Source organism: Pinus tabuliformis, chromosome 3_2, assembly GCF_031772625.1.
Source record: "Pinus tabuliformis cultivar Carrire ecotype Pingquan chromosome 3_2, CPIR1, whole genome shotgun sequence".
NCBI lineage: Eukaryota > Viridiplantae > Streptophyta > Pinopsida > Pinales > Pinaceae > Pinus > Pinus tabuliformis.
The window spans coordinates 21,372,548-21,396,779 of record NC_142302.1 but is presented as its reverse complement, the minus strand read 5'-3'; the positions used below and the strand labels follow the sequence as shown (position 1 = coordinate 21,396,779).

The following is a 24,232-nucleotide window of genomic DNA, read 5'->3' as shown; positions in this document are numbered from 1 at the left end:
AAGCAGTTTTGATGAAAAAGGAGTGATTCCACTCAGCACCCAACATGTGGCAAGCGAAGGAGAGAGAAAACCACCACTCGTCGCATACTAACGACCGATCTAGTCAACCGCGCGGGACGAGCGAATGGCGTCATATCTGAGGGCTCCAGATCTAATGGCTGAGATTGTGCCCGATGGAGAAGATAGAATTGACAGAGGGTTAAGCTGTGATTTAGAAGAACTTGAGGTCCGCTTTGACCGCCAAGGTGGCAGAAGACTCATTCCACGACGTAACCGAAGAATTGAACCGATGAAGCAGGCTGGCGCAGTTCGCAGGAGGACAAGTGGCCATCCCTGAGAGCCTGATGATGGCGCTGAAATAGGGAACTCCAAGTGCAGCTGCAAGCAGGCGATCCGACGGAGGCGGAAGAGGAAGCGAACCGCCATGAGCTCGAATGGCTTTAAAGCCATGTACAGACAGGACAAAGGGCATGAGTCAGGAACCAAAACGTGGAACACTAAAGACAGATGACAGAGAAGAGAAGAATCAGTGAAGCAAAAAGCAAAAAGAGGATAGAGGGTCGAGCTGACCAAAGGCAGCGTCGAGCACCAGAGAGCTTGAGAGATTCAAGCCATCCCTGAGAGGATCTGTCAAACCAGAGAGGTCAAAGAGTTGGCAAGGAAAATAGTTTGTGTACTCTAGTGGCCAGGGAATCCGAGAACCACCCTGCCAAGCCAATCTATTTTAGGAGACTCCTATTGAGCTCCTTCATTGTAATTCACTACTTCAAGACACAATAAAAGAAGGCCACCACTAAGAGATGGACAGGAGATGTAGCCATGGAGGATAGGGTGAACTCCTTATTAATTTCTTGTGTTCTTGTATTTTCTTATTGTATTTATCTGTTGTTTTCCATGCTTAAGTGTCTATGTATTTGCAATCTGATCAATCTGTTGCTTAAATAACTAGACACACCAGCACATGCATCTGTAATACCTCCCATTAATAATTCTTAACTGAGGTCACTCATTGGGTGATTATCAGATCAGAAACCAATCAACTTCGCCATGGATGAAGTATTTTTATTCCACAACATATTGGTCACGAGACTACTGTGGCAAGAATTTTGCATGACACTACATATCATCCCAAGGGTAATCAAGGGTAGACATAGCTTCCATGATGTCCTCATCAGAATGGAAGATGGATGGACGGGAGGAGGACTGACTACAAGATGCGGCGACTGTACCTGGTGCATCAACCTGATAAAGAAGGTTTACATATGCATCATCTGGAATGGTAGACGACAAGATAGTAGATGGAATATCTACAAATGTTGAGACTTGGGATTTTGTCAAAAGAGGTTCGATAGAAGAGCACAGAGAAACCTCAGAAAGATTTGGCTACAAGGAACTCAAGGACGATGACAGGTAAAGTATATGGCCTGTGGAGTCTCTCATCTCGACATCGAGGGGAGGGATCATGATGGTGGGACCAATCCCCCTATTATGGTTTACTAGTGGTGCTGGAATCCAGGGGTAGAGGAGTAGGTGATCCACTATGAGTGGTCTCGTATTCGCAAAGCGCCTCAAGGCAATCTTAAAATTATTCAAGAGGAGGGCAATAATGGGAATAGTGACCATGATGATTGCACAAGGCATAAGCTTGGTGATTTGCGTGTAACGTTATGATTTTCTTGGCTGGACCCAATGACGTAATTTGGACCTCAGGGATATTTGACTTAGGGAATGTTTCATGAACCAAAGGTTTGATATGAGGGAGTTCTAGAAAATTATTAGTGGTGTGCCCAACAACTTTACACAAATCGCGCGAAGGTGATGGATTTGGGGCTTTGGGGGCTAGAGGAGCTTGGGGAGACTTGTCCTTAGGTTCTTTCCTCTTGGCTTTGCCCCCCTGTCCGGATGATTTTGCAACAAGAGTGGGTTCCTATTGAGGTTGGGATGGAATTGGAGCAACGGCAAGGGCCGTAGGGACCGTTGAACTAGGATCAAAGCATGATAAGGTATTAGCTGACTAGGAAAAATGCTTGCAGGGGGATCAATGTACCATACTAGGATCCCCAAATTTATATTAGGGAGGACCAGTGAAGCCATGACAGGGATAGAAAAGATTCCCGGAGGAGGAAATAAGAAAGGTATCTGGCCTCCAAGGTAATGTCTCGGTGGAATAGCTCCTAGATGGTTGAGACCTAGAGGAACACTTCGTGGTGGGAACATAGGGGAGGCACCCATAACTGGAGGAGGTCTTGGGGGGGTGGATCTAGATGGCTCCACTGAGGTGGGAACAACAGGGTGCTGAGGAGTGGGCTATTGTTCAGATGTACTAGGATTCTTTTGAGTAACCCACGATGCTTGTAACATGTAAACACTCAAAGAGCTAGGCTCTGAGATGAGAGGGGGAGGACCAGGGAAATCACCAAAACATGAGGAATCCTTGTAGACTCTAAGTGAAACACCGGTGGGAGGAGTGGCAGACTGCTTTTTAGACATTGACGAGATAATGGACTCAGGGGAGGTAATGGATGATGGCTCGTAGTATGTTAACTGATCGATGGTGACGATCTTCCCTTCATGGGGGAAGCACATCTTGCAGAAAATTTTAGATGCAATGACTGACATGGCATATTTGTAACTACGACTCAAGAGAATATTGTAATCTAAAGGTTCATCGATAACCTCGATGTCTACATGAACAATTTTACCCGCAAGAGTCACTGGACAATTGCGATACATGCCGAGAGGCTGGGAGGAGTGATCATCCCAAGCACGCAAAGTGATGGTGGATGAGGACAATTTAGGTCACTTAAGTTGTTTCCAAAAGATAGTATACATCATGTAGGTGGATGCGCTTTCAGCAATAATGCATCAAGAGATGATGGCATTACGGACTCGGACTGGTATATGGAAAGAAATAGATGAAGGTAATGGGGAATGTTCTAATGTATCAACTGGGAAGACAATCAAACGATCGTCGGAAGGATCTACTACGCCCAAAGCAGTTAGTAGAGCTTTCTTTTGAGATGGACATGAATGGGGTACTTCCAGCATCGACATGGCAGCAAGTGATTGTGCCAAGTCATCTAATATACTATATTTATGGGCAGCTCGGTTAGAAGTCGCGTTATGACGTAATGGTCCTTTAGGGATCTTTAGAATTGAATCAACTTTAGGTTGATGGATCTGTAGCGGACCATTTGGTGTCGTAAGAGGCTCAGTAGATGCTTTGGTTTTGGAGTATGTGGCAGATGAAGTCAATGGATTGTCATATTAACGCGACTGAGTTTGCAGGTTAATATCAATGGGATAGATCTCATCAGAATTCACCATGAGGATTTGGTAGTCACTAGGACTAGAAGGTTGGGGGGGATGGGCTGCTTGACCTGGCTGAGGTTGAGCAACAACAAATCCTTACTGAGGGAAAGGATTTGTAAGCATTGCCAGTTGAGCTGGCGCAGGATTCTAAAGTGATTATTGGATGGGCAGTTGACCTCTAGAAGTTTCTTGAGATTCCCACATTTGGCGCATCTCGGGTAAAAGAGGACACTCATGTGTATAATGGCCAAGCACACCACAACATGCACAAGGCTTGTTTGTACAAATATCATTGTTCTTCTTGGGATGACTGCCTTGTTTCTGGTTGTTGGTGTTAGGTTAGTTCCCCTGGGCTCACAAGGTTGATTACCTTGATTACCCTAGTAACCCTTGTTACCTTTCCCCTTATTCTTTTTCTTCGAATTTTGGGGATTGGTCGCCCCTATTGTGAAAACACTTGACCCTAAGGGGGCGGTGGCTGCTGGGGTAGAGGATGCATGGGAGGCTAGGGCGCTAATGTTTGATGGGATGGAATGCTCGGCTGGGAATAAGGATAATATGGTGGAGGAGCAATGGTTTGATAGACAGGTTGAGCATTAGCTGGCTCTGAAAACATGTTGCTAGCAAGAGGAGCATAAGTGTTGGAGGAACTGGTGCCCCCTGCGGATAACCATAACTCTACTAAGTATATGAAATGGATCCAACGATACCATCAGTGGCACCGTAGATCCTGTCAAGGGAACTACGATTATGTTCTAATTTAGGGTTAATGGATTGGGTTTTATGAATGCTCTAGCATGTATATATATGTATTGTAATATTAAAAGGAACATAATGAAGAATCAATCTAGTAGTCCCGGTTTTGGGATCCAGGGGAAAATCTCTGTGAATATTTGTTTTATGTTCTCACTGTTGTATATTTTTTTGCTAAGAATTCATTTGCAGATAATTTCTGTATAGGGTTAAAACGTACATTTGGTATCAGAGTTGTTTCAGCTTCCATGGGGTGCCTTTGCTGCTGAGGGGTTTTTCTCAGGCCTATGGTAGACCTTGTTTATTGGGATTTCTGCGGGATTGATTCTTGCAGTGAAAGAATATGGTGAACAGTGGAAAGATAGAGATTGATAAATTTAATGGTCAAAGTTTTTAGTTGTGGAAGCTCAAGATGGAGGATTTGTTGGTGGACCGAGATCAGTGGATTGTTTTAGATCTAGGCATGACACTAACAGGAATGTCGATATAAGACTCGGCAAAGTTAGATCGAAAGGCAAAGAGCACAATATGATTGTGTCTCTCAGATTCAATATTGTTGAATGTATCAAGGGAAGCTACGATGAAGGATTTGTGGGTCAATTTAGGGATTTTGTACCAATCTAAGTCTCTGGTGAAAAAATTGTTCCTGCGAAAAAAGTTTTATAACCCGAGGATGAAGGATGGAGACTCAGTGACAGAGAAACTGAATGCCTTTAATACTGTGGTAAGCCAGTTGTTATTTGTTGATATAAAAATTTCAAATGAAGATAAGTGCATCGTTTTTCTATGTTCTCTACCAGATTCGTGGGATAGTCTGGTTGTTGCAATAGGCAGAAATACAACTACCTCGAAGTTTGATGAAAAAGTTTGTATAGCACATAAGAATACTACTCCATACACACCTCAACAAAATGGAGTAGTAGAAAGAATGAAAAAACATTGAAGGAAAAGGAAAGAAGCATGCTCAGTGGTGTCAGGTTAGGACAAGAATTTTGGGCAGAGGAAATGGAGACTGCATGTTGCATGTTTCATAGATCACCTTCATCAATGCTGGAGGATAAGACTCCACATGAGGTATGGATTGGTAAGAAACCCTCTCTTCACATCTAAGGGTATTTGGATGTGATGTATATGTACATGTTCCAAAGGAGAAAAGAACCAGGTTGGATAGTAACTTTGAAAGATACCTCTTTATTGGGTATAAGGATGGTTTAAAAGGTTATAAGCTTTGGAACCCAAAAACAAGGAAGGTTGTGTACAATCAAGATGTGGTATCTAGAGAGGTGAAAGATGTTATTAAACATGAAGTCCTACCAAAGGAACCTGAGAAGATTGAGTTTGAGCTAAAGAAGGAAGAATCATACTCTACAGTAGAATAGGAATCAGAAGAGGAAGAACCACAAAAACCATTTTTTAGAAGATTAGTTCGAGCGAGAAGGAATCCAAAAAGGTATAGTCCACTCCTTTCTGCTCAATTTTTTCTTTATCTATTACTGATGATGATCCCAAAACTGTCAGGGAGACAATATATTTAGAGGATGGAAAACTCAGGAAAGAGGTCATGGTTGATGAAATGGCATCTTTGGACAAAAATGAGTCTTGGGATGCGGTGGAGTTGTCAGTTAGAAGGAAACCCATTGGAAGAAAATGGTTGTTTAAGAAGAAGATGAATGCAGAAGACAAGGTGGAGAAATACAAAGCTCCGTTGGTAGCAAAAGGTTATTCTGAGCTGTCAGGAATTGATTTTGGTGATATGTTTTCTCCTGTTGTCAAGTTTGATTCTATTAGACTAGTTGTATATGTTGTTGATGCTTTTGATTTTGAGGTAGAACAGATGGATGTGAAGACAACATTTCTTCACGGGGATCTGGAAGAAGAGATAAAGATGAAGCAACCTGAAGGATTTGTGGTGAACGGTAAGAAAGAACTGTTATGCAGGTTAAAAAAGTCTCTGTACAGGTTAAAATAGTCACCAAGGATGTGGTATCAGAAATTTGATACATATATACGAGGACTTGGCTTCACCAGAAGAAAAGCGGATCGTTGTGTGTATTTTAAATTAATTGGTGATCGTGTTTTTTATTTGGTCTTGTATGTGGATGATATGTTGTTGATTGGAAATGACATAAATTATCCAGGATTTAAAGACCCAATTGTCCTCCAAATTTGACATGAAGGATCTTGGTGCTGCAAACTATATTTTCGGCATGGAAATTAAACGATATTGGGCAAAGAGGAAGCTTTGGTTAAAGTAGAGGAAGTATGTGGAGACAATATTGTAGAGGTTTAATATGGAGGATAGTAAACCAGTGAAGGTTCCTATTCCTGTAAGTGTAAAGTTATCTGTTGAACAATGTCCTAACACACAAGAAAAGGAAGAGGACATGTCCCATGTTTCATATGTGAGTGCAGTTGCTAGCCTGATGTATGCAATGATTTGCACCAGACTAGACATTACACATGTAGTGGGAGTATTGAGCAAGTTTATGTCGAAGCTAGGGAAGGAGCATTGGACAACAGTGAAGCGGGTTTTCAGGTATTTGCGAGGAACCATTGATTATGGTTTGTGATAACAAGGAAGACCAGGATTGGAAAAAGTTTTGGACATTCGTGGCTTTGTTGATGTATACTGGGCTGGAGATATGGATCAAAGAAGATCTAAAAGTGGGTATGTGTTTAACCTAATTGGAGGAGCAGTCAGTTAGATGAGTAAGAGGCAATCTGAAATGGACTTTCAACCACAGAGGCTAAATACATGGTAGCCACTCATGCAAGTAATAAAGAGGTGTGGTTGCAGAGATTGTGTTCTAGTATGGGGTTGGGGCAATGAGCTATAAGGATAGAATGTCACAACCAAAGTTCAATTTTCTTGGCTAAGTACCCTGCTTATCATTCGAAGACAAAACACAGTGATGTTCAGTATCACTTTGTGAGGGATATGGTTGAGGACAAAAAGGTGTTGCTGGTAAAGGTGGAAACTTTGAAGAATTTTTCAGATGCATTGACGAAGTCTGTGAGCACATAGAAGTTTTCTTGGTGTAGGGAAACAATGGGCGGTGCAGACTTGGACCAATGATAGAGCTCTCTTATGACCCCTTGTGTGGAAATAAAACAACAAGTGGGAGAATGTTGGGTATGTGTTATATTCTTTCTATGACCAGAAGTGGGTGTTGTACGTTGAGCCGAGCACAATGGGGGAGTCACAGGGGGGCAGCAGCCTCCCTGTCAAGGGGTCTGCAGGGGGCGATAGCCCCCCTGCACGGGGTCTAGGGCAATGCCTCAAGGCTTTTTTTTTTTTTTATGCAGACCCAATAATAGTTGGGCGGACCCAAGGATGGGGGGCAGACCCAAATATGGTGGGCAGACATACCCGTGGTTTTGTGCATGGGTTTTGCTCATGGTTTTGGGCTTGATGGTTTTTTTCCCATGGTATTTTGTAGATCTAGTCAAGGGAACTACGCTTATGTTCTAATCCAGGGTTAGTGGATTGGGGTTTATGAATGTTTTGACATGTAAATATATCTATTGAAACTTTGAAATGAACATAATGAAAAATCAATCTGGTAGTCCTGGTTTTGGGATCCAGGGGAAAATCTTTATGTATATTTGTTTTATGTTCTTGCCATTGTGAATTTTTTAGGTTAAGAATTCTTTTGCAAGTAATTTATGTACAGGGTTAAAACCTACATGCAAGTGGAGCTGGACTTCCTAGAATTTCATGGAGCAAGGTGTTGGTGACAGAATCGATGTCTCCAATGTAGTTGTTGTGATCAAGCGCTACCAATGCTTAAAAAATTAGGAATGCATGGCCAATGAGGGTATGTTGCACACAGTCTATTGCTAATGTGGAGATAGAAAGTCCTCGGTGAAACTAGCTCGATAATGTGAAGCCTTGAAGCTTGAGTGGATTATATGCTTTGATACATAGAAGAAATGATTGATCATAAAAATTGTAGTGCGTGGGTAGACCTCATTCTTGAGTAGATGGTAAATAAATAAGAAATGGAATATTGAAATGGAAAGTGCATCCAAGCATTTGAAACTGATCTAATTAGTTAAATTTGTTTGGTTCCATAACAAAATTGACTTAGTAAAATCACTAGAGCAAGGTCGAGGTTGAGTTTACCACATTATTGCATGCTAGTGATGCTCTCGTGCTGGTTTTTTTTGTCAGTGATTATTCCCGTTAGTAATGCTTGTATGCTCGTGATGCTTGTTAAGGGGGTCTCTTTCCTCATAAGCATGAATACCCAAACCAACTTCTTCTATAGACAACTTGACTAACAGAAAGAAGAATGAAATTCAAGATTCGCGCGGGATGGAAATGAATTTTGTTCAAAAACTAGAAAAACATAATTATATTCAAATGGATGCCCTAAACTAGAACCATACACTGGAATCAAAATAATTATTGGAAGTACACATTGGAATTATAGATAAGCACTGAAATCAAGAGCACTCACATGAATGAGAGAAGAGCACTCGCCAAAATAAGAGCACTCGTCAAAATAAGAGAGTAGACACCGGAATAGCGGTTCACTAGAAGAATGTTCCACGCATAACAAGCCAACTCAAAGGTCAAAATCTAATCATTAATTCATGGATTATGCTCTAATTATTAAATTATTTGTGTGTTCATAATAATAGAGTTGTTTTTTAAAGAAATAATCCCTTGGTGTTTGAATGGATAAAGATGTTGCAAATGCTTGTATGGTCGGTAGATGTTTGAGAAATAACTATTTATATGAATGTTAAATGTGTCACCTAGGTGGGGTTGTGGTGTAGGAGTCATATGCAATATATGCCAATATTGTTTATGCTATAGGGGAATAAAAATATTAAATAGCTTAGAATCTAAAGTTGTGTGTAATTGATATAAAGATAAAATTAAAAATTGTTATGAGGAAAGTGGATAAGAAAGAGGTACATGCTACACTAAGCCATCACTAGGCGCAATCAGTGTATGCATAGGCGCAATCACTAGCAATGACGAGGATAAGGCTCTCGAATAAGAGCTAACAATGAGCTCTCAATCATTTTTTTAACCGTAATGAGTGTATCGGGTACCACAAATGGAGAATCCTCGAACAATGCTTCGAAATGTTTTGTTTTTCAAAATATATTGTCTTGTACATCCAACTAAACTCCATCAGTCCTTGTGCAGAGATTGCACCTATAATTGTGTTAGTTCTAGCATCATTGGGTAGAGTCACCCTCCTACACCTGCTTATGTAAATGACTAGCAATGGTGTTAGTTCTGACATCATTGGGTAGTGTCATTTTAGATGGCAATTGTTCATATGACAATTTTCTTAATTAATAAATTTAATTAAAAGGAGATAAAAGACATAACTAGTTTGTAAATAAATCTCAACTTTTAGTTTGTGAATAGTAAGAAGAATATTATGATATTCTCTGGAGGTTAAATCTTTATCATCCACCTAATAATTACTAATAATTAAATTGTAACTATATAAACCTTATTACAAAATAAACAAACCTATTAAAATAATCAATATTTACGTCGTAAGGCGTTCCCTTTGAAATGAACTTCCCTCTCACCCACTTGTCATTTTTCTGCACCGTTAGATTATATGTTAGACTATTGAAATAGGTTTATTCGTTCAATAAGAAGAGATAATTAGTTAGAAAAAAGAGTTATTATGCCCTAACTGCCTTAACCACTTTACACACAAATTCTATCCCTCTCGAATGCTTTCCGCTTCGCGCAGTGGATTGTAGGTTGTGGGCGCTCACCCAATGCCTATGGGAATCACTATGGAGCTGTCTATAATAGAATTTGGACTGCGATTCAACTTGGTGCTTGGTGCAAAATAGTTTCGGTCTTGATACAAACTCCCCTCAATACAGTCTACCAAAACTAATGGACCATCCGTGATTCTAAGGGTTACTGTGACTTCTGATGATTAGGCCATTTTTCGTGTCTTGTACAATTACAAAGATGGGATATGCATTGTTGTCAATTGGTATTTTCGACAGCATGTGCAATGGAGAATTACTGGCTATATGCAGCTACAAACCATATTCACATGGTGAAGCAGATGCTTTCCAGTGGCACAGATGTTGCGATTGTGATGGAAGGATTGGGTGGATTTATTACCCTTAGGGATCTTTCACAAAGGAATCATGACCCCCATATGGCCTCAAGACCATGGGACAAAGATCGTGATGGAGTTGTCATGGCTAAAGGTGTTGGTGTGCTGGTAAGTTTAAGCTAAACTTAATGATTTCATTTTCAAGGGGCTATCTGCATAACATATTCTATTTTATGAAATAACTTTTTGGAAAATTTATATGTATATTTTGTCAAGATATTGTTGAATTATGCTCTTGGCTTTATGGAGGCGATCTGCCCAAGTTCGATCCTTGGAGAAGCACTTTCTGTGGATTTTGATGGCTGCACATACAACATTGTACAGTACCATGGTTGTCAGCTACAATATCAGGGGAGAAAAGTTGGATTTTGTGTCATTGTTTCTAGAGTTCGTATTACCAATAGAGGGAAATGTTAGTAAATTATTTCTCTACGCAATAGGTTTTCGTCTATGCTGTTCGGCTTTCTTAATTTACAAACATAAAATACAACACAATGTATACCTGTATTGTTTTTATTTCAATCTGTTTCACTTTGTTTTCCGAAACCCAACACGTGTATCTGATAACGAATACCATCTCTTTCTGAAGCCAAAAATTTCAAGAGAATCCATTTAGTCAAATATTTAAATAAATTTACTTGTTATAATGATCTGTTAATGAGATCTTAAACAATTTAAAGGTATTACAGACTCATGTGCATGGATTTGCCTATATTACTTAGTGCAATGGATCGATAAGATTGTGAATAATATAGACAATGAAGTAGTTAAAGAAACATAATAAACACACATAACATAGCAAGATAATCAAGGAGTTCACCCAACACTCCTGGGCTACGTCTTCTGGTCCAGCCTTCAGTGGTAACCTCTCTATTATGTCTTTGAAAACAAAGTTTTACAAAAGTGAGCTCAATTTGAATCTCACAACAGATGCAAAACAACCAGGCTTTACTTGGATCCCCCAAGTCTTTCTGAGTACACAGACTCTCCTCACTGAATCTCTGTCTCTGTTTTCTCTCTGTCTCAACACTACATGTTCTCTGTCTTTTGTCCTCTGTGGCTTTTAAGCCAACCGGTACTGTCTGTTCGTTTCCTCTTCTCGAGCTCTCTGGCTCCCGACCTCTGTCCGCTCGAATCCCCTTCTGAGCGTTAGCAATCATTGCTAAACACCTTCAGGGATGGTGGCCACCTATTCCGTGACGGAATGGACCCTTGGGCCTTTGAAATCCCCAAAAATAGCATTCTCTATTTACACAGAGAAATACACTAAAAACTATGAAAATTCACTAAACTGTCATTTATCGGAATTGAATTATTATAAATTCTGCCTTATAACTCCTATCGAGTCCGCCTTTATATCGTTTATTTCATCTCCACCGTTGATCTGAGAGATCTTGATCCAACGGTTGAGATCTATTTCGGGCGGCTCATGCGTACGGGGGTTAACCGCCCGAAATGGGTGGTTTTCTCTCTCTAGTACCTAGCCACGTGGTAGCCAGTGTATGGGCTCGGGCGGAGCCCGGCCAAAACCACTTACCGCCTATGGCCCGCCCGAAATCCCACTTGTTTCGGAACTCAAAACATATATATTTGCATGTATAAACCCTTTCAGGTCCGGTTTATCACTTTATTCGCATTTTCTTTGGTTTTCGTTTATTTAACGAAAACACGAATTTACATAGAAAAGTCATGTTTCCAGATCTCAAAATATATCAAATATCATTCATAATTTTATCGGGTCCGGCTATCGCAGTCACAGTTGTTATTGGTCCCGCTCCTTTGCATAGCTCCGATGCGATATTGTGATATCGCAATCACATATTGTTGATCCTTCGGGCTGCAGTTAAGTCCATATATATATATATATATATATATATATATAGCGATGCGATAGCGCGATTGAATTTGGACCATTGATCTACGCGCATAGATCAATGGCTCTCGTTTAATCGCGTTGATCGCTATGGCACTTCCCATAAAGCCACCTCTGATAGACTCCATTTGCCTTCGCCGATTATGATATGCCGATTGGATCTGGACCGTTGATTGGCCAGATCCGATGGCTCTCGTGCATCACTGTCCATGCCTTCGATAGCTCTGTTTTTGGTCATTTCTTCGTGTTTTTGCCTCCTGATAGTGTAATCCGCCTTTTTAAAAGGTTCTTCTCAGGTGATAGTTTTGAATATTTAGAAGACTTTGAAGACTTAAAGGGTTTTTTAGGATCCATTTGGATCATATAATGATTAAATAATAAAAAAATTCAGTGATTAACGAAATCCTTATTAAAATTTAGAGTTCACAATGCAATATGAGGACATGTACTCAATTTGACAATTTTCGTGTACGTATTTATAATTGAATGGAGAATGGAAATGCTCTTGATTGTGTCGATCATGAAGCTGATATAAAATTAGTGTAGTTGGTTTTAATTGAATGTAGTTAATTAAAATTAATTACATTAATTATATATAAAATTAAAATTAAAATTATACGTTTTTGTAGTAATCTTTATGTTAATTTAAGGTTTTAATGTTGTGTTCAACAAAACATCCATAAACCACTTTGAATTATGTTTTCTTTCGGTTAATTCTTAACCTGTTTCATACGAAAATGATATTTATACTGCGCTAGGACGTTTTGTTTACAATTTTGTGATACTTGGCCTTTAATATTTTAAACAACATGGGAAGGTGTTAAAGACGACCTCAGCATTATAAGTTGACTCTCTTATGCTTTTCATGTGAAAATTAATTGCCTGTATTATTACCTTTATCTGAACAATCAAGTGGTCGAGGAATGTGTGTTTCTTTTTTTTAATTTTTAAGTACATAATATGTTTTTAAGATTTTCTTTTAAATGAATTTTAGTCAAAATTTAGATATATTTCTTTTCCATTTGATAGAAAATTTGACCAAGTATATTCCAAAAAAAATATAAATAAAAATAAATTAGTCACTAAATAGAAAATAAAAATATAAAATATTTAGATTTTATCCTTTACTTTAGTTTTTTTAAGAAATTTTTTAGGCAGCATTATTTTTGTATCAATCCACAAATTAGAGTAGTTATTATATAACGTCAATTATAATAAGCATGGAAATATAATTAAGGAAGCCATATAAATTATATTTTTCAAGCTGCTAAAATTAAAGAAATTTGTTATAACTTATTTAAAATAACCGTAGATAATTAAATCTTGGTTGATTTTGCAAATTATTAATCTAGATTTGTGAATTATTAATAGTATCCAGGAACCAAAAAAATAACACTAAATATAAAAGTATATATATATATATATATATATATATATATATATATATATATATATATATATGAGATTTAAAAAAATAAATTAGAACGAACAATATAATAACTTAACACAATCACATTAATAAATGTGGTTGATATACTAATAAACTTATATCATTGTTATTGTTAATTATAATTTTTATTATAATAAAAATGTATAAATTAAATTAATAATAAGATAATTAAAATTAACATATATTAAAGTTCCTTGTAAGTGGCCCAAAAATATACTTTCAATAGAAACACTTCTCACTTAACATAATATTTAAGAAATTACAATATTTAATATATTAAATATAATTAATTTATTTTTAGAATAAGTTATATCATTATTTTAATAATAAATATTACTCTATTATATTATTTTTGATAATCACATTATTACTTTATTTTATTAGATTAAATTAATAATAAAATAAAAATTATTACAAAATTATATTAATAATTATATTAATTAAACCAAAAATATTTGAAATTAATGGTTATTTGTAAAAAGACATCTTAATCATAATCATAGACTTATTTTTCAATATGAATAGGTAATCAATTTATATAAGAATTACATCGTAAGGCGTTCCCCTCTTATATCAATTTCCCAACGTTCCCCGCTTAAATCAATTTCCCAAATTGCCACCGTGTCCCTGTCCTAGAGCATAGGATCAGATGTTAAACGATTAAAATTGTTTGGACCCTTGGATTAATAGTTAGGAAAGGAAAATAGTTACTCGACACAGTTAGGGAAAAAATGCATACAACCTCCCGAATAGTAGTCTTTATTACGCGGTAGGGGCAGGACCGATTCCCTTCTGCCAAATGAAAAGAACTTTCAGACGAGCGCTACCAAATGCAAAAAAATTACAGATATGTGAGCTTCGTTGTGTGACCAAGTTTCTGGAGATGACATAAGCCAGAGGAAGCATTTCCATGGAGACCTGGGTATTTAAATGTGAAGGCATCCTTCGAAGCAAGATTGATTTACGCATTTTATGAGGCAATAGAGCCAAATATGCCCATTGCAGAGACACCCATAATTCTATGGATGTAGGGGGCCCATGCTGCTCAAGCATGAATGGTAATTTCTATGAATTGGGGCCCTAGATAATCTCGTCAAACCTCAAACAATATCAAAATGACTCACTATGGAACCGTAAATTCAGTGTTTTATTCATTGATAGTCCAGTGGGTTCAGGCTACAACATAACATAGAATTGGAGGAGGAAATCCCTACCGACCATAACCAGGTTGCATAGCATCTCTATATCGCTTTGGAGGATTTTTACAACTTAGTTCTAGAATTCAGTAACCGCCTTTTGTTTGTGGCGGGTGAGAGATATGTAGTAAGTATGTTTTTGCTTTTTGTCATTGTATTTTAATGAAATCTAAAAAGAAATCAATGGAGAATGCATAATTGGGTTCACTCGATTATGGTGGCTCAAAACTTCCATTCCGTCTTGGTGGGCTTCTAATTGGAAATGGGTTGACAGACCCAGAAATTCTAGTGCAAACATATGCCAGTGTTGCATACCATTTTGCGTTGATTGACAGAAGCCAGAAAACCCATGCGGAGGAAATGGCAGAACGGGTTTTGGAATTCATGCATAAACAAGAGTGGTTTCAGGCCTACAAGGCTAGGAAATATTTGTTGGACTGGATTCAGAATGCGACTGGTATTGCAACTCCTTTGGATGTGAGGAGGAGTGTTCCTTACCACTTCTCTCCTGATTGCACCTTTCTTGAACCAGAGATCAGTGAAGGGGGCACTGAATGTTCCACTCTTGCAACTAGATACGTGGCATCATCACCAAGTTCTTCTAAAGGTACTCTTGTTAGAGGTTGTATGTTTGCAGGCTCCACTATCCACATACCTATTTAATGCAATGGGTACTAGCTCTTTACCCTTCACCTCCTCTCAAATTCTTGTCGTTGTATGTGTGATTGACTGTACCCATACTGCTGCATTGGAATATCGCCTAAATAAAAGTTAAAATAGATCAGCAGCCTAACAAAGAACCCGACAACCTGATCACAACTTCACTGTGCTTTTCTCAAGCATGGATCACAACATCTGACCTCTGTAGCCTCCTGACAACTCCCTTTCATAGGTAGTAGTCCTACTATTTATTCAAGGATTTTTAGAAGGTTTCAACAAACTTCTCTTAATACTATTACGAATTTGGCTAACATAGCGTAAATAGAGTCTTCTTCTAATGGAATTTCAAACGTTGCCTAAATTCAAAGGCTAATCAAAACTGCAATTTGAATCTCACTATAATCTATAAACACAGTTGGAATAAATACATTGGAACACATAGATCAATGTCAAAAGCCCGTGTTACTGCTATTCCAATACTACTAAATAAAAATCTGCTAGAAAATTTGCTAGAAAGTATTTTGTGTAAGAACTGAAACTAACCCTATTACAGATCCATACTCTCACTCTCTCTTATAAGTGACACCTAGGGTTCATAAAAATAGATATATTTCTTAGATATTTGGATCTACAGTCTATCTAATAGATAAAAAGTGAATCCAGAAAGACTGTGAAAAATAAAACAGAACTGCCTCATCTAACTTAGCACTTTATCTTTAACCTGAAATCTAACGATAAAATTATCCTATTCTATTTATGGCTGGTGCATACATGCATGCATGTGCCCTTAATGCTAGAATAATAAGATTTGTACACCTAGAAGAAAATGATCTAGGTACACTATCTAACAACAATGAGTCACCAAACACTTGTATTTTTTAAATGCCACCGTGGGATGCTAGTTTTAAGAGTATTGTTAGGGAAATAAGCTTGGTGTAGTTATTTGATCCTCACCTAAATATATTTTAAATCTGATACAATTAGAGTTATTGAGAATTTGAGATAGAGAACACCTTTGGCTCCCCTTTTTTGGGGGTACATTGACTACATCCATCAACATAATCCCCATGTTCCAGATTTTTCCATAGGAGCACGAATCAACTTTTTCTGTGTAGGGGTTGATGAAAAAGATTTGAATTTTGAGAAGATTAACTAACCTTGGAAGGCACATTGAAAATATTTGTTTTCAAAGATTTCAACATTTCTATCTTTAAAGATTCCCCATGATACTATTAGAGGAAGGCCTTTGAGGTCTTTGACATCTGAGTTTTGCTACCACTTTTTAAAGCACTCTTCAACATAACCTCCTTGTCCACAGTTCTTTATCCTTGTCAAACCATCCATTTCAGTCCAGAGTTCCATTTATTAAGGACATAATATCAGTAAGTGGCCTATGTTCTTTTCAGAAATAGAAGAAAGGAAGACCATGCCCCCTTGTGAAGAGCTTCTTATGCTACATATGCCCGATTTTTACTACACTCTCAAGGATATTGTATTTGATGCTGCAAAGAATAAAGAAGGATTAAATTGGTCCATTCACCCTCTGACACACATATTTGGCTTCTCTCCTTGGAGCTTGATGAACGTTTTAGACACATTGTGTGTTTACACTATCATCTGCAAACATGAGAGGTTGTCTTTCTAGTACCTAAGGAACAACATTTCATGGGAATAATTTATGGATGCATCTTGATCAAAATCGATTGCACAACAGGAAATTTGGGCTGCCACATATCCTTATCTAAAGAACCAGGCCTGTGATTATGCTAATGGAAGCATGTATAAATGGAAATGCCGTTGGAGAATAATTGCACGAAAAATTGATCTGGAACCATTACCATATGAGGGTGAAGGGTTCACAAGCTGGATGAGGCAATGGAAGACAAAGGTCCAGCCTAGGATGCAATTTTTAATGAAAGTAAGCCCCTGGATTGAGCACTTGGGAAGTAAGTCGCGCATGCCTCTGTTTTGAGTAGATTATTTTTATTGTATTATATTTAACATTAAGATTTCTTTTTTCATTCAAATTTGGCTATAGTTAGATCACCTAACATGTCACATTTTTTTCATCTATGCTCTTCTTCCATATGCACTACCGACTTACGACATTTCCTTTGCAACATCTGATACAAATGCTAGTTATAGTTTGATGATAAATAAATAAATATATATATAATCAAACATTCCATGAATCAATATTATATTAGTGATTGGAAAATTTGCTTGAGAAATTCAATCTTTAATTAAATTCTTAATAAAAAAATATATCTAATAAGTAGATCATATACTACACATTCACCTTGGAATTGTAAAATGGTTTAAGCATATTTTCAATGATACTTATTTGTTATAATGTCTTCATCACTAATTAAAATTAATATATAATATTAATCCATATAATATTATTTAACTGTGTATATATAATTGTGAGAAATACATATTTAATATAATATAATATTATTTATATGGGGATAGTGTGATATAAGTATTTAATTTATTGAAAACAAATTAATAATTAATGGAATTTCATATTCAGTTGTATTTTCATTAAATTTTATAAAATGTTTTAAATTTTTATATTTCTTATATTTGTAGAATTTAGATTTCATTTTCCGTAAAAATCGTATAAAATAAAATCTCGTCTAGGCTTTTCGAACCAACCAGTCTGGTTTACTTTCAAGACAAGATGAAAAATCAGATGTAAACAATGGAATAAATAGATTATGAGAGCAGCTAACTAACCATTAAAAATAACAACTAGTTTCAACTAGTTTGACTAAAATATTCGAATTTTAATATATTATTTTAACATTTTCAATAATAAATATATGGACTATGACTGGACACGCATTGAAATAATAGCAACATGGCCGGACTGTTTCGTGGGTTCAACTTTAAATGGGGACAATCAGAGAAAGTGCGACAACAGCTCAACTTTCAAATAGAAGTGCGTCACTTGCCGAATAACTTTGATAAACTCCGTGAGTTGAAAGAAGGTAGGAGTGGTAAAGGAATGTGTGATTCAAAATTGTATTATTCAAGTTTTTTTATTCTAAAGCAGTTTGTCAAAAAGAAAAAGGGTATATGTAATATTGAGAAAGGGCTCATATAACTTTTAAATTAAAAGACTTGGGAGGGTAGGGCTAATAAAAAACTTCAAAATTGCGAATGCAAAGATTCCAGATATTTTGGCATTTTTGTTTCGAAGTAGGTTCCATTGACTTCTGCGTCAGCACCCGTAAGTTCACAAAAGAACGTAGTAATCCAGCAACTTCTGTCTATTTAATCGGATCATCACCATTCCTTCACACAGAGTGGAGTAGGGCTTTTGAAGTAGTTGAAAATTAGGATTTACAATGGAGAGCCTTGAAGCGAAAGAAAATTGCTCCCAAGTTCAGGTGTCTGTAAATGTAATAGGGTCTATCATGGTGCCACCTTCCCGGCCTTCTCCCAAAACCATCCTCTATCTTTCCAATCTAGACGACCATCTGCTCTTCAGACTTAGATTTGATGCATTGCTTGTTTACGATAATGGTTCTCATAAACCCCAAAATCCTGTGAAAATTATTCGGGATGCACTGTCAGAAGCATTGACTTATTATTACCCACTTGCAGGCCGAGTAAAGAAAACTCCAGATGGCCGAAAACTCCAGGTAGAGTGCACGGGAGAGGGCGCCCTCTTAGTTGAAGCCGCCACGGACACCAACCCTAAACTCTCATTCGACCCTCTGCTGCCTCAGCTTACTGAGGTCGAGGAAGTCCCGCCAGTCATACTTCAGGTAAACTTCATTCCTCATAGTGTTGGGTCTCCCTCTGTCATTAATCGTAAGAATTTAATGTATTGGCTGACCTTTATTTTGAAAATAATAGGTAACGCGCTTCAAATGCGGGGGCCTTGTTGTTGGTGTGAGTTTCATCCATAATCTGTGTGACGGGCGAGGGGCAGCGCAGTTTCTTAGGGGAGTTGCAGAGATTGCTAGAGGAGAGGCGAAGCTTTCCATTGAACCAGTATGGCAGAGAGAAGTTCTCAAACCCCACCAGCCTCCTATAGTTCTTTTTCAGCATGAAGAGTTCCTTGAAAGTGGATTCCTCGTCAACCCTAATTCTCCCATAGATCTCACTGCTGTGAAAGCCGATGATCTGGTCAACTTCTCGTTTTTCTTCAGCTCGGATGCTTTACAAAGGATAAAACAGCCCATCGCAGAAGAGCTGAAGGAGCATTGTACCACATTCGAGGTTTTATCCGCGTTGGCATGGCGAGCGAGAACAATAGCTCTAGGAATACCTCTTAATGCCGCTGTCAGGCTTCTTTTCGGTGTGGACGTGACGAGGGTAATGAAGCCCTCAATTACAGAGGGGTACTATGGCAATGCTCTCTGTGTGGGATGTGTAGGAAATATTACAGCACAAGAGGTTGTCAGCGGATCCCTTTCGCATACTGTAAAGATGATAAAGAAGGCAAAACTATCTGTAAACGAGGAGTACGTGAGGTCCTGCATATCCTTCATTGAGATGAAACGTTCAGGCCCAGAGATCACAGATGTGCGAATATCTGCTGAAGACACATATGTTACTGATTGGAGATGGTTGGGATTTAATCAGGTCGATTTTGGGTGGGGTGAGCCCATACTTGCTCGCCCTGGTAAATTTTTGGGCTGCCCGGTTTTAATGCTACCTCCACCAAAGAACAAGAGCGGAGTAATGATGGTCTTCTGCCTGCCATCCTCAGCAATGAAAGCCCTCGAAAGCGAAATGCATGGTCTGGTGTGAATTTGTAACGGTTATATATATATGATGTATAAAGAATGCATCCTTTGAAGTGTGCGGTTAAATAGTGATAATTTTTTCAGATAAAAGCAATGAAGTAACTAGATTTGCGCTGTAGGTTTATAGAAATAAGTTTAACAAGGTAGAATTAGAATCAATGTTTACGTTAGTAAATTTGGTTGGGGTTTGTCAGAGATTGCTGATATATTTTCTCAACTTCTATCTGTAAATTTGGAAACTAATGCATTGTATTTGAGTTTGTATATGTATAATAAAAATGTTATTGGTTTATGTGTGAAATTTGACTACTTTCCAATTTTCTAAATTTGTATCAAAGCAGGTCTAGATTTAACTCCGTTACCTGAGGCCCAAGCGAATTATTCTAAATTTGTATCAAAACATATCAAGATTTAACTTCGTTACCTGAGGCCCAAGAGAATGAGAGATCCTTGAATTTTAATCCTATATGCGTCAGTTTATGAATGAATAGACTAGTTATTCGTTTTGGTTTGTAATGATTTCTAGCATGAATTTTCTTGTGTCTTCGGCCTATATAACATATCCATGATTGGGAGCTTAGTTTTCTATTAACTTCCAGCCCCTAACTTGCGTACAATGACTTGGTTCTATCATTTGGTTCTGGGAGACTGCACAAAATTCAATCACTAGATTTCGAGACACAGGATTCAACAATGGTGAGACACGACTCCCAGGGTTATCTCTATACTCTTGCACGTGATGTGCACAATGTGCAGTATTTCATGGACACTAAGTTTTTATAGATGGGATGTGCATTAGGATGTATTTGTGGCCTCAATGTAAATCCACAGCATTCCGTGTTCATGAAGAAAAGAAAAGGGCTCATTCCGTGTTCATTAAAGCCTTGTTAATTGTTCCTTTCAAAAAGGACAAAATATACTCATTGTTTATAAGAGGGTTTATTAAAAAAAAGAGAAGAGGGTGTTCTTCAAAATTGTTGGTAGCATTGAAATATTGCAAGGAGTTGTGAAAACTTTTGCTTGGTATAGAATTGGTAGATTATTTATTTGTAGAAGCAAAGTTGCAAAAAAGTCCTTACAAATATGTTTTTATTGTAGGCAGCAATTGTGTTTGTAAGTTGATTTATTTGTTGATTTGTATACGGTTAATGTGAAACAAATAGAAAAAGATAGTAGAAAATGTTCAAGATATTTTTGAGAGATTTGGAAGTGAAAAGGTAAAAGAATGCCTCCGCATTAAAATGCATAAAAGAATGTGTTGATGATAGCATATACAAACACAACCAAGGAAGCTTGGGATACCCTTGAGACAAATGTTGTTGTAACCGGGAGTAATCCATGAAGATGAAGAGTTTGGTGAATCCCACTATTTAAATTGATTGATGAACTTTCTTATCTTTCTAACCTAAAAATGTTGACATTGCTTGCAAATGTTTTTTTATCCCAAATTCAATCGCCAAATTATCCCCTTCCACCCGATTTATCTATTGAATTCCATTAAATGAAATGTCTGTTAAATACCATTTTTGTGTTGGATAACCGAATCCCAACCACCGTTGTTACTCCAAGTGTCCCAATTCAGTTTTAATTTAGTTAAATTGAGTTGAGTTTCACTACAATAATTTATTACTGATATCTCCAATGTAATCTTATTTAATTAATTCATAATATTGAGAAGAGAACTCTCCACTCCATTTTTTTCATTCCTTAACATGATATCAAAGCCCCAGGCCGCATAAGACTCTAGAGAGAGCAATGTTTCAAAAAAAAATTAGGCTCACAAAGCAGGAGCAAGGGTCGTGAGAGGTCAAGGGGCTTGACAAAGGAAGTGCAACAACAACTTAACTTTCACAACTATGAAGAAATTAAAGTGTGTCACTTACGCACCTATAAAAAAGGCCCAGTGCCTCACTTTCGCACCCCATCAAAAAGAAAAGTGCACAAAAGAACCAAAAAATTATCACATTTGGGGATGACACACCTCATGAGTTGAAAGACTGTGAAGTTTTGCACATATAACCTCTTTCCATAGGTGCGCAAATGATGAAGCGAATTTTTTAAACAAAAAGGAGTTGTAATATAATATAAAATGTCAGTGTCGTACTCTGAACGAAGAGTCCTATGCCGGGGCAACCAATATTTCCAAGTCTATTGAACCATATATACGCGGAGGCAGTATATGCTCGTCGTTGGATTGAAACAAGTACAATAAGCATATAATTAGCTCAATAGAGGAGTAAATATGCATTGCCCTATGGAGGTAGGAACAACATCAAGTCTCTTTGGGAATTTTAAAAATTCGTGCGACTAAGAGTCTGAACTGTGGGTCTTCATACAAAAGAGGGAACACCATCAAAAATTTGAAAAAGAAATTTCGGGAGCAAGAAGATATTGATTAGAAGAATGAATTGTGAAAAGTCAAAGGTATCAAACGCACATGGTGTAAGGAATTTCGTTTGAAAATCATTTCTTAATTCGAAATTTAAGAAAAAGATAAGTCACGAGTAAGGAAATGTGTGATTCAAAAAGAGATAAGGTGAGCTCGACGCACAGTATATAAGCGATATGAACACCGTACAGCTCTCTGAGACTAACTTTATCTACACGTTAGAAGGTGCAAGTACGGAGAAAAACATTATCGCAAGTAAAAACTAATGAGAAAAGCATTTTGTCGATCGGTGGCCAAAATAGTCTCAGGAAAGCCGTATGGTTTATTTTGTTTTTTTCCCTGAAATTCATAGAAATTTGATAAAATCCGGCAGGGATTTTTGTAAATCCAAGTTACAGTTATCAAACTTCAAGGTTTGGGTGCCCCCTAGGTTTTTGATGGTGCTGAATCCATTTCCACCATCAAAAACATGATTCAAAATCTGATAATGCAAAAAAAAATTGAATTTTTTTTGCTCTGACAACTTTTGGCCGTCCAATCAATTCCTCTGCCTCAACAAACACTTCGCTCAGGAAATATGGAAATGCCGCCGAATAATTTTGTTCCAACTATATATTAATAAAGAAGGGAGGGAGACGAGCAAAGACAATCTTTTGAGGTTGTCGTTTGATAGTTGTTAGATCAACGGGAAAGAGAAATACCTTCCACTTGTCAAAAATCATTCGATCATTTTCTGTAGTTTCTCTACTGAATGGCTCATCTACCAAAGACCTCCGCTTCCCTCTCCACCTCCACAGCTCCATATCTGAACCCCAATTACAATTGTCATTACGACATTTTCATCAATCACTCTGGTTCAGATGTTAAGAATAATTTCGCTAGCCATCTCTACCATCGTCTTCTTGACCGTGGATTCAGAACCCTTTTCGATCGGCAAGAAATGCAGCCGGGAGACCGCTTAGATTTTCGAACAACAACAGTTATTGCAACCGCCTCTGTTCATATACCCATATTCTCTCCAAAATATGCCGAAGCAAAATGCTGCCTAGATGAACTCCTGTTGATATTAAAGTTGAAGGCTGCAATTATTCCAGTCTTTTATTATGTTAAGCTTTATGATCTATGGATCAGGATGGGTGAGGGCCAAGAGCAAGTGCCAGGTCAAATCTCGGGACTTATTGGGGATCCTATGGGCAACAATGGCGTCTATGATGAAGCCCTATGAGATCATGAAAAGAAAGGGAGATGCGGCCAACAAACTATTGCAGATTGGAAAAATGTGTTGTTTGACGTTTCACATTTAAGCGGTTTGGAGCTTGAGGCATGTAAAAGGTTAGAACTCTTATCTGTTATTGTCCGGATAATCAGGTTCAATGTATTTTCATAAACAAAGATTTTAGTTCTCATGTTTGGCTTACTTTTCTTTGAATAACCAGCGATGAAGACGAGCTCATGGATAGGGTAGTGCAACAGGCAGAGGAAGAGGTTGCAAAACCACAATTTTAGGTGGGAAAATATGTAATTGGCTTGGATAAAAAGCTTGTAGATCTTTAAAAGAAAATATTATTACAATTGTTATAGTGTTTTTTCCTCAAAGGTGTATGAAAAGGAAACACTTAACACTATGGATGACAAACAATCTCAACAATATAAATGGCTAATAAACATTGTAGATTTGCAGCAAATTATAGAAACAAAACCTACCAAAGTCCTGATC

General features: G+C 37.6%; 3 protein-coding genes across 3 annotated transcripts; all 3 read left to right on the top strand.

Moving 5' to 3' along the window:
• Positions 1 to 10,073: 10,073 nt before the first annotated feature.
• Positions 10,074 to 10,598, top strand: LOC149179600 (3-oxoacyl-[acyl-carrier-protein] synthase I, chloroplastic-like). Its single transcript, XM_089413594.1, has 2 exons — positions 10,074 to 10,289; positions 10,398 to 10,598. The coding sequence occupies exons 1-2, from the start codon at positions 10,074 to 10,076 to the stop codon at positions 10,596 to 10,598; spliced, it is 417 nt and encodes a 138-aa protein (XP_089269720.1).
• Positions 10,599 to 18,685: 8,087 nt separating this feature from the next.
• LOC149179599 (taxadien-5-alpha-ol O-acetyltransferase-like) lies at positions 18,686 to 20,332 on the top strand. The gene is made up of 2 exons (XM_089418020.1): positions 18,686 to 19,139; positions 19,231 to 20,332. The coding sequence occupies exons 1-2, from the start codon at positions 18,717 to 18,719 to the stop codon at positions 20,128 to 20,130; spliced, it is 1,323 nt and encodes a 440-aa protein (XP_089274146.1). The 5' UTR covers positions 18,686 to 18,716; the 3' UTR covers positions 20,131 to 20,332.
• Positions 20,333 to 23,266: 2,934 nt separating this feature from the next.
• On the top strand, positions 23,267 to 23,740 carry LOC149179598 (putative 2' cyclic ADP-D-ribose synthase BdTIR). Its single transcript, XM_089413593.1, has one exon. The coding sequence runs from the start codon at positions 23,267 to 23,269 to the stop codon at positions 23,738 to 23,740; it is 474 nt and encodes a 157-aa protein (XP_089269719.1).
• The last annotated feature ends 492 nt before the right edge of the window (positions 23,741 to 24,232 follow it).

What these genes read in the sequence shown, in the direction of transcription:
- LOC149179600 (XM_089413594.1), top strand. Translation starts at nt 10,074, where the DNA reads ATGGAGAATTACTGGCTATATGCAGCTACAAACCATATTCACATGGTG. An exon ending in CTAAAGGTGTTGGTGTGCTG is followed by an intron (nt 10,290 to 10,397) that starts GTAAGTTTAAGC and finishes TATTTTGTCAAG; the next exon opens with ATATTGTTGAATTATGCTCT.
- LOC149179599 (XM_089418020.1), top strand. Translation starts at nt 18,717, where the DNA reads ATGGAGAGCCTTGAAGCGAAAGAAAATTGCTCCCAAGTTCAGGTGTCT. An exon ending in TCCCGCCAGTCATACTTCAG is followed by an intron (nt 19,140 to 19,230) that starts GTAAACTTCATT and finishes TGAAAATAATAG; the next exon opens with GTAACGCGCTTCAAATGCGG.
- LOC149179598 (XM_089413593.1), top strand. Translation starts at nt 23,267, where the DNA reads ATGGCTCATCTACCAAAGACCTCCGCTTCCCTCTCCACCTCCACAGCT.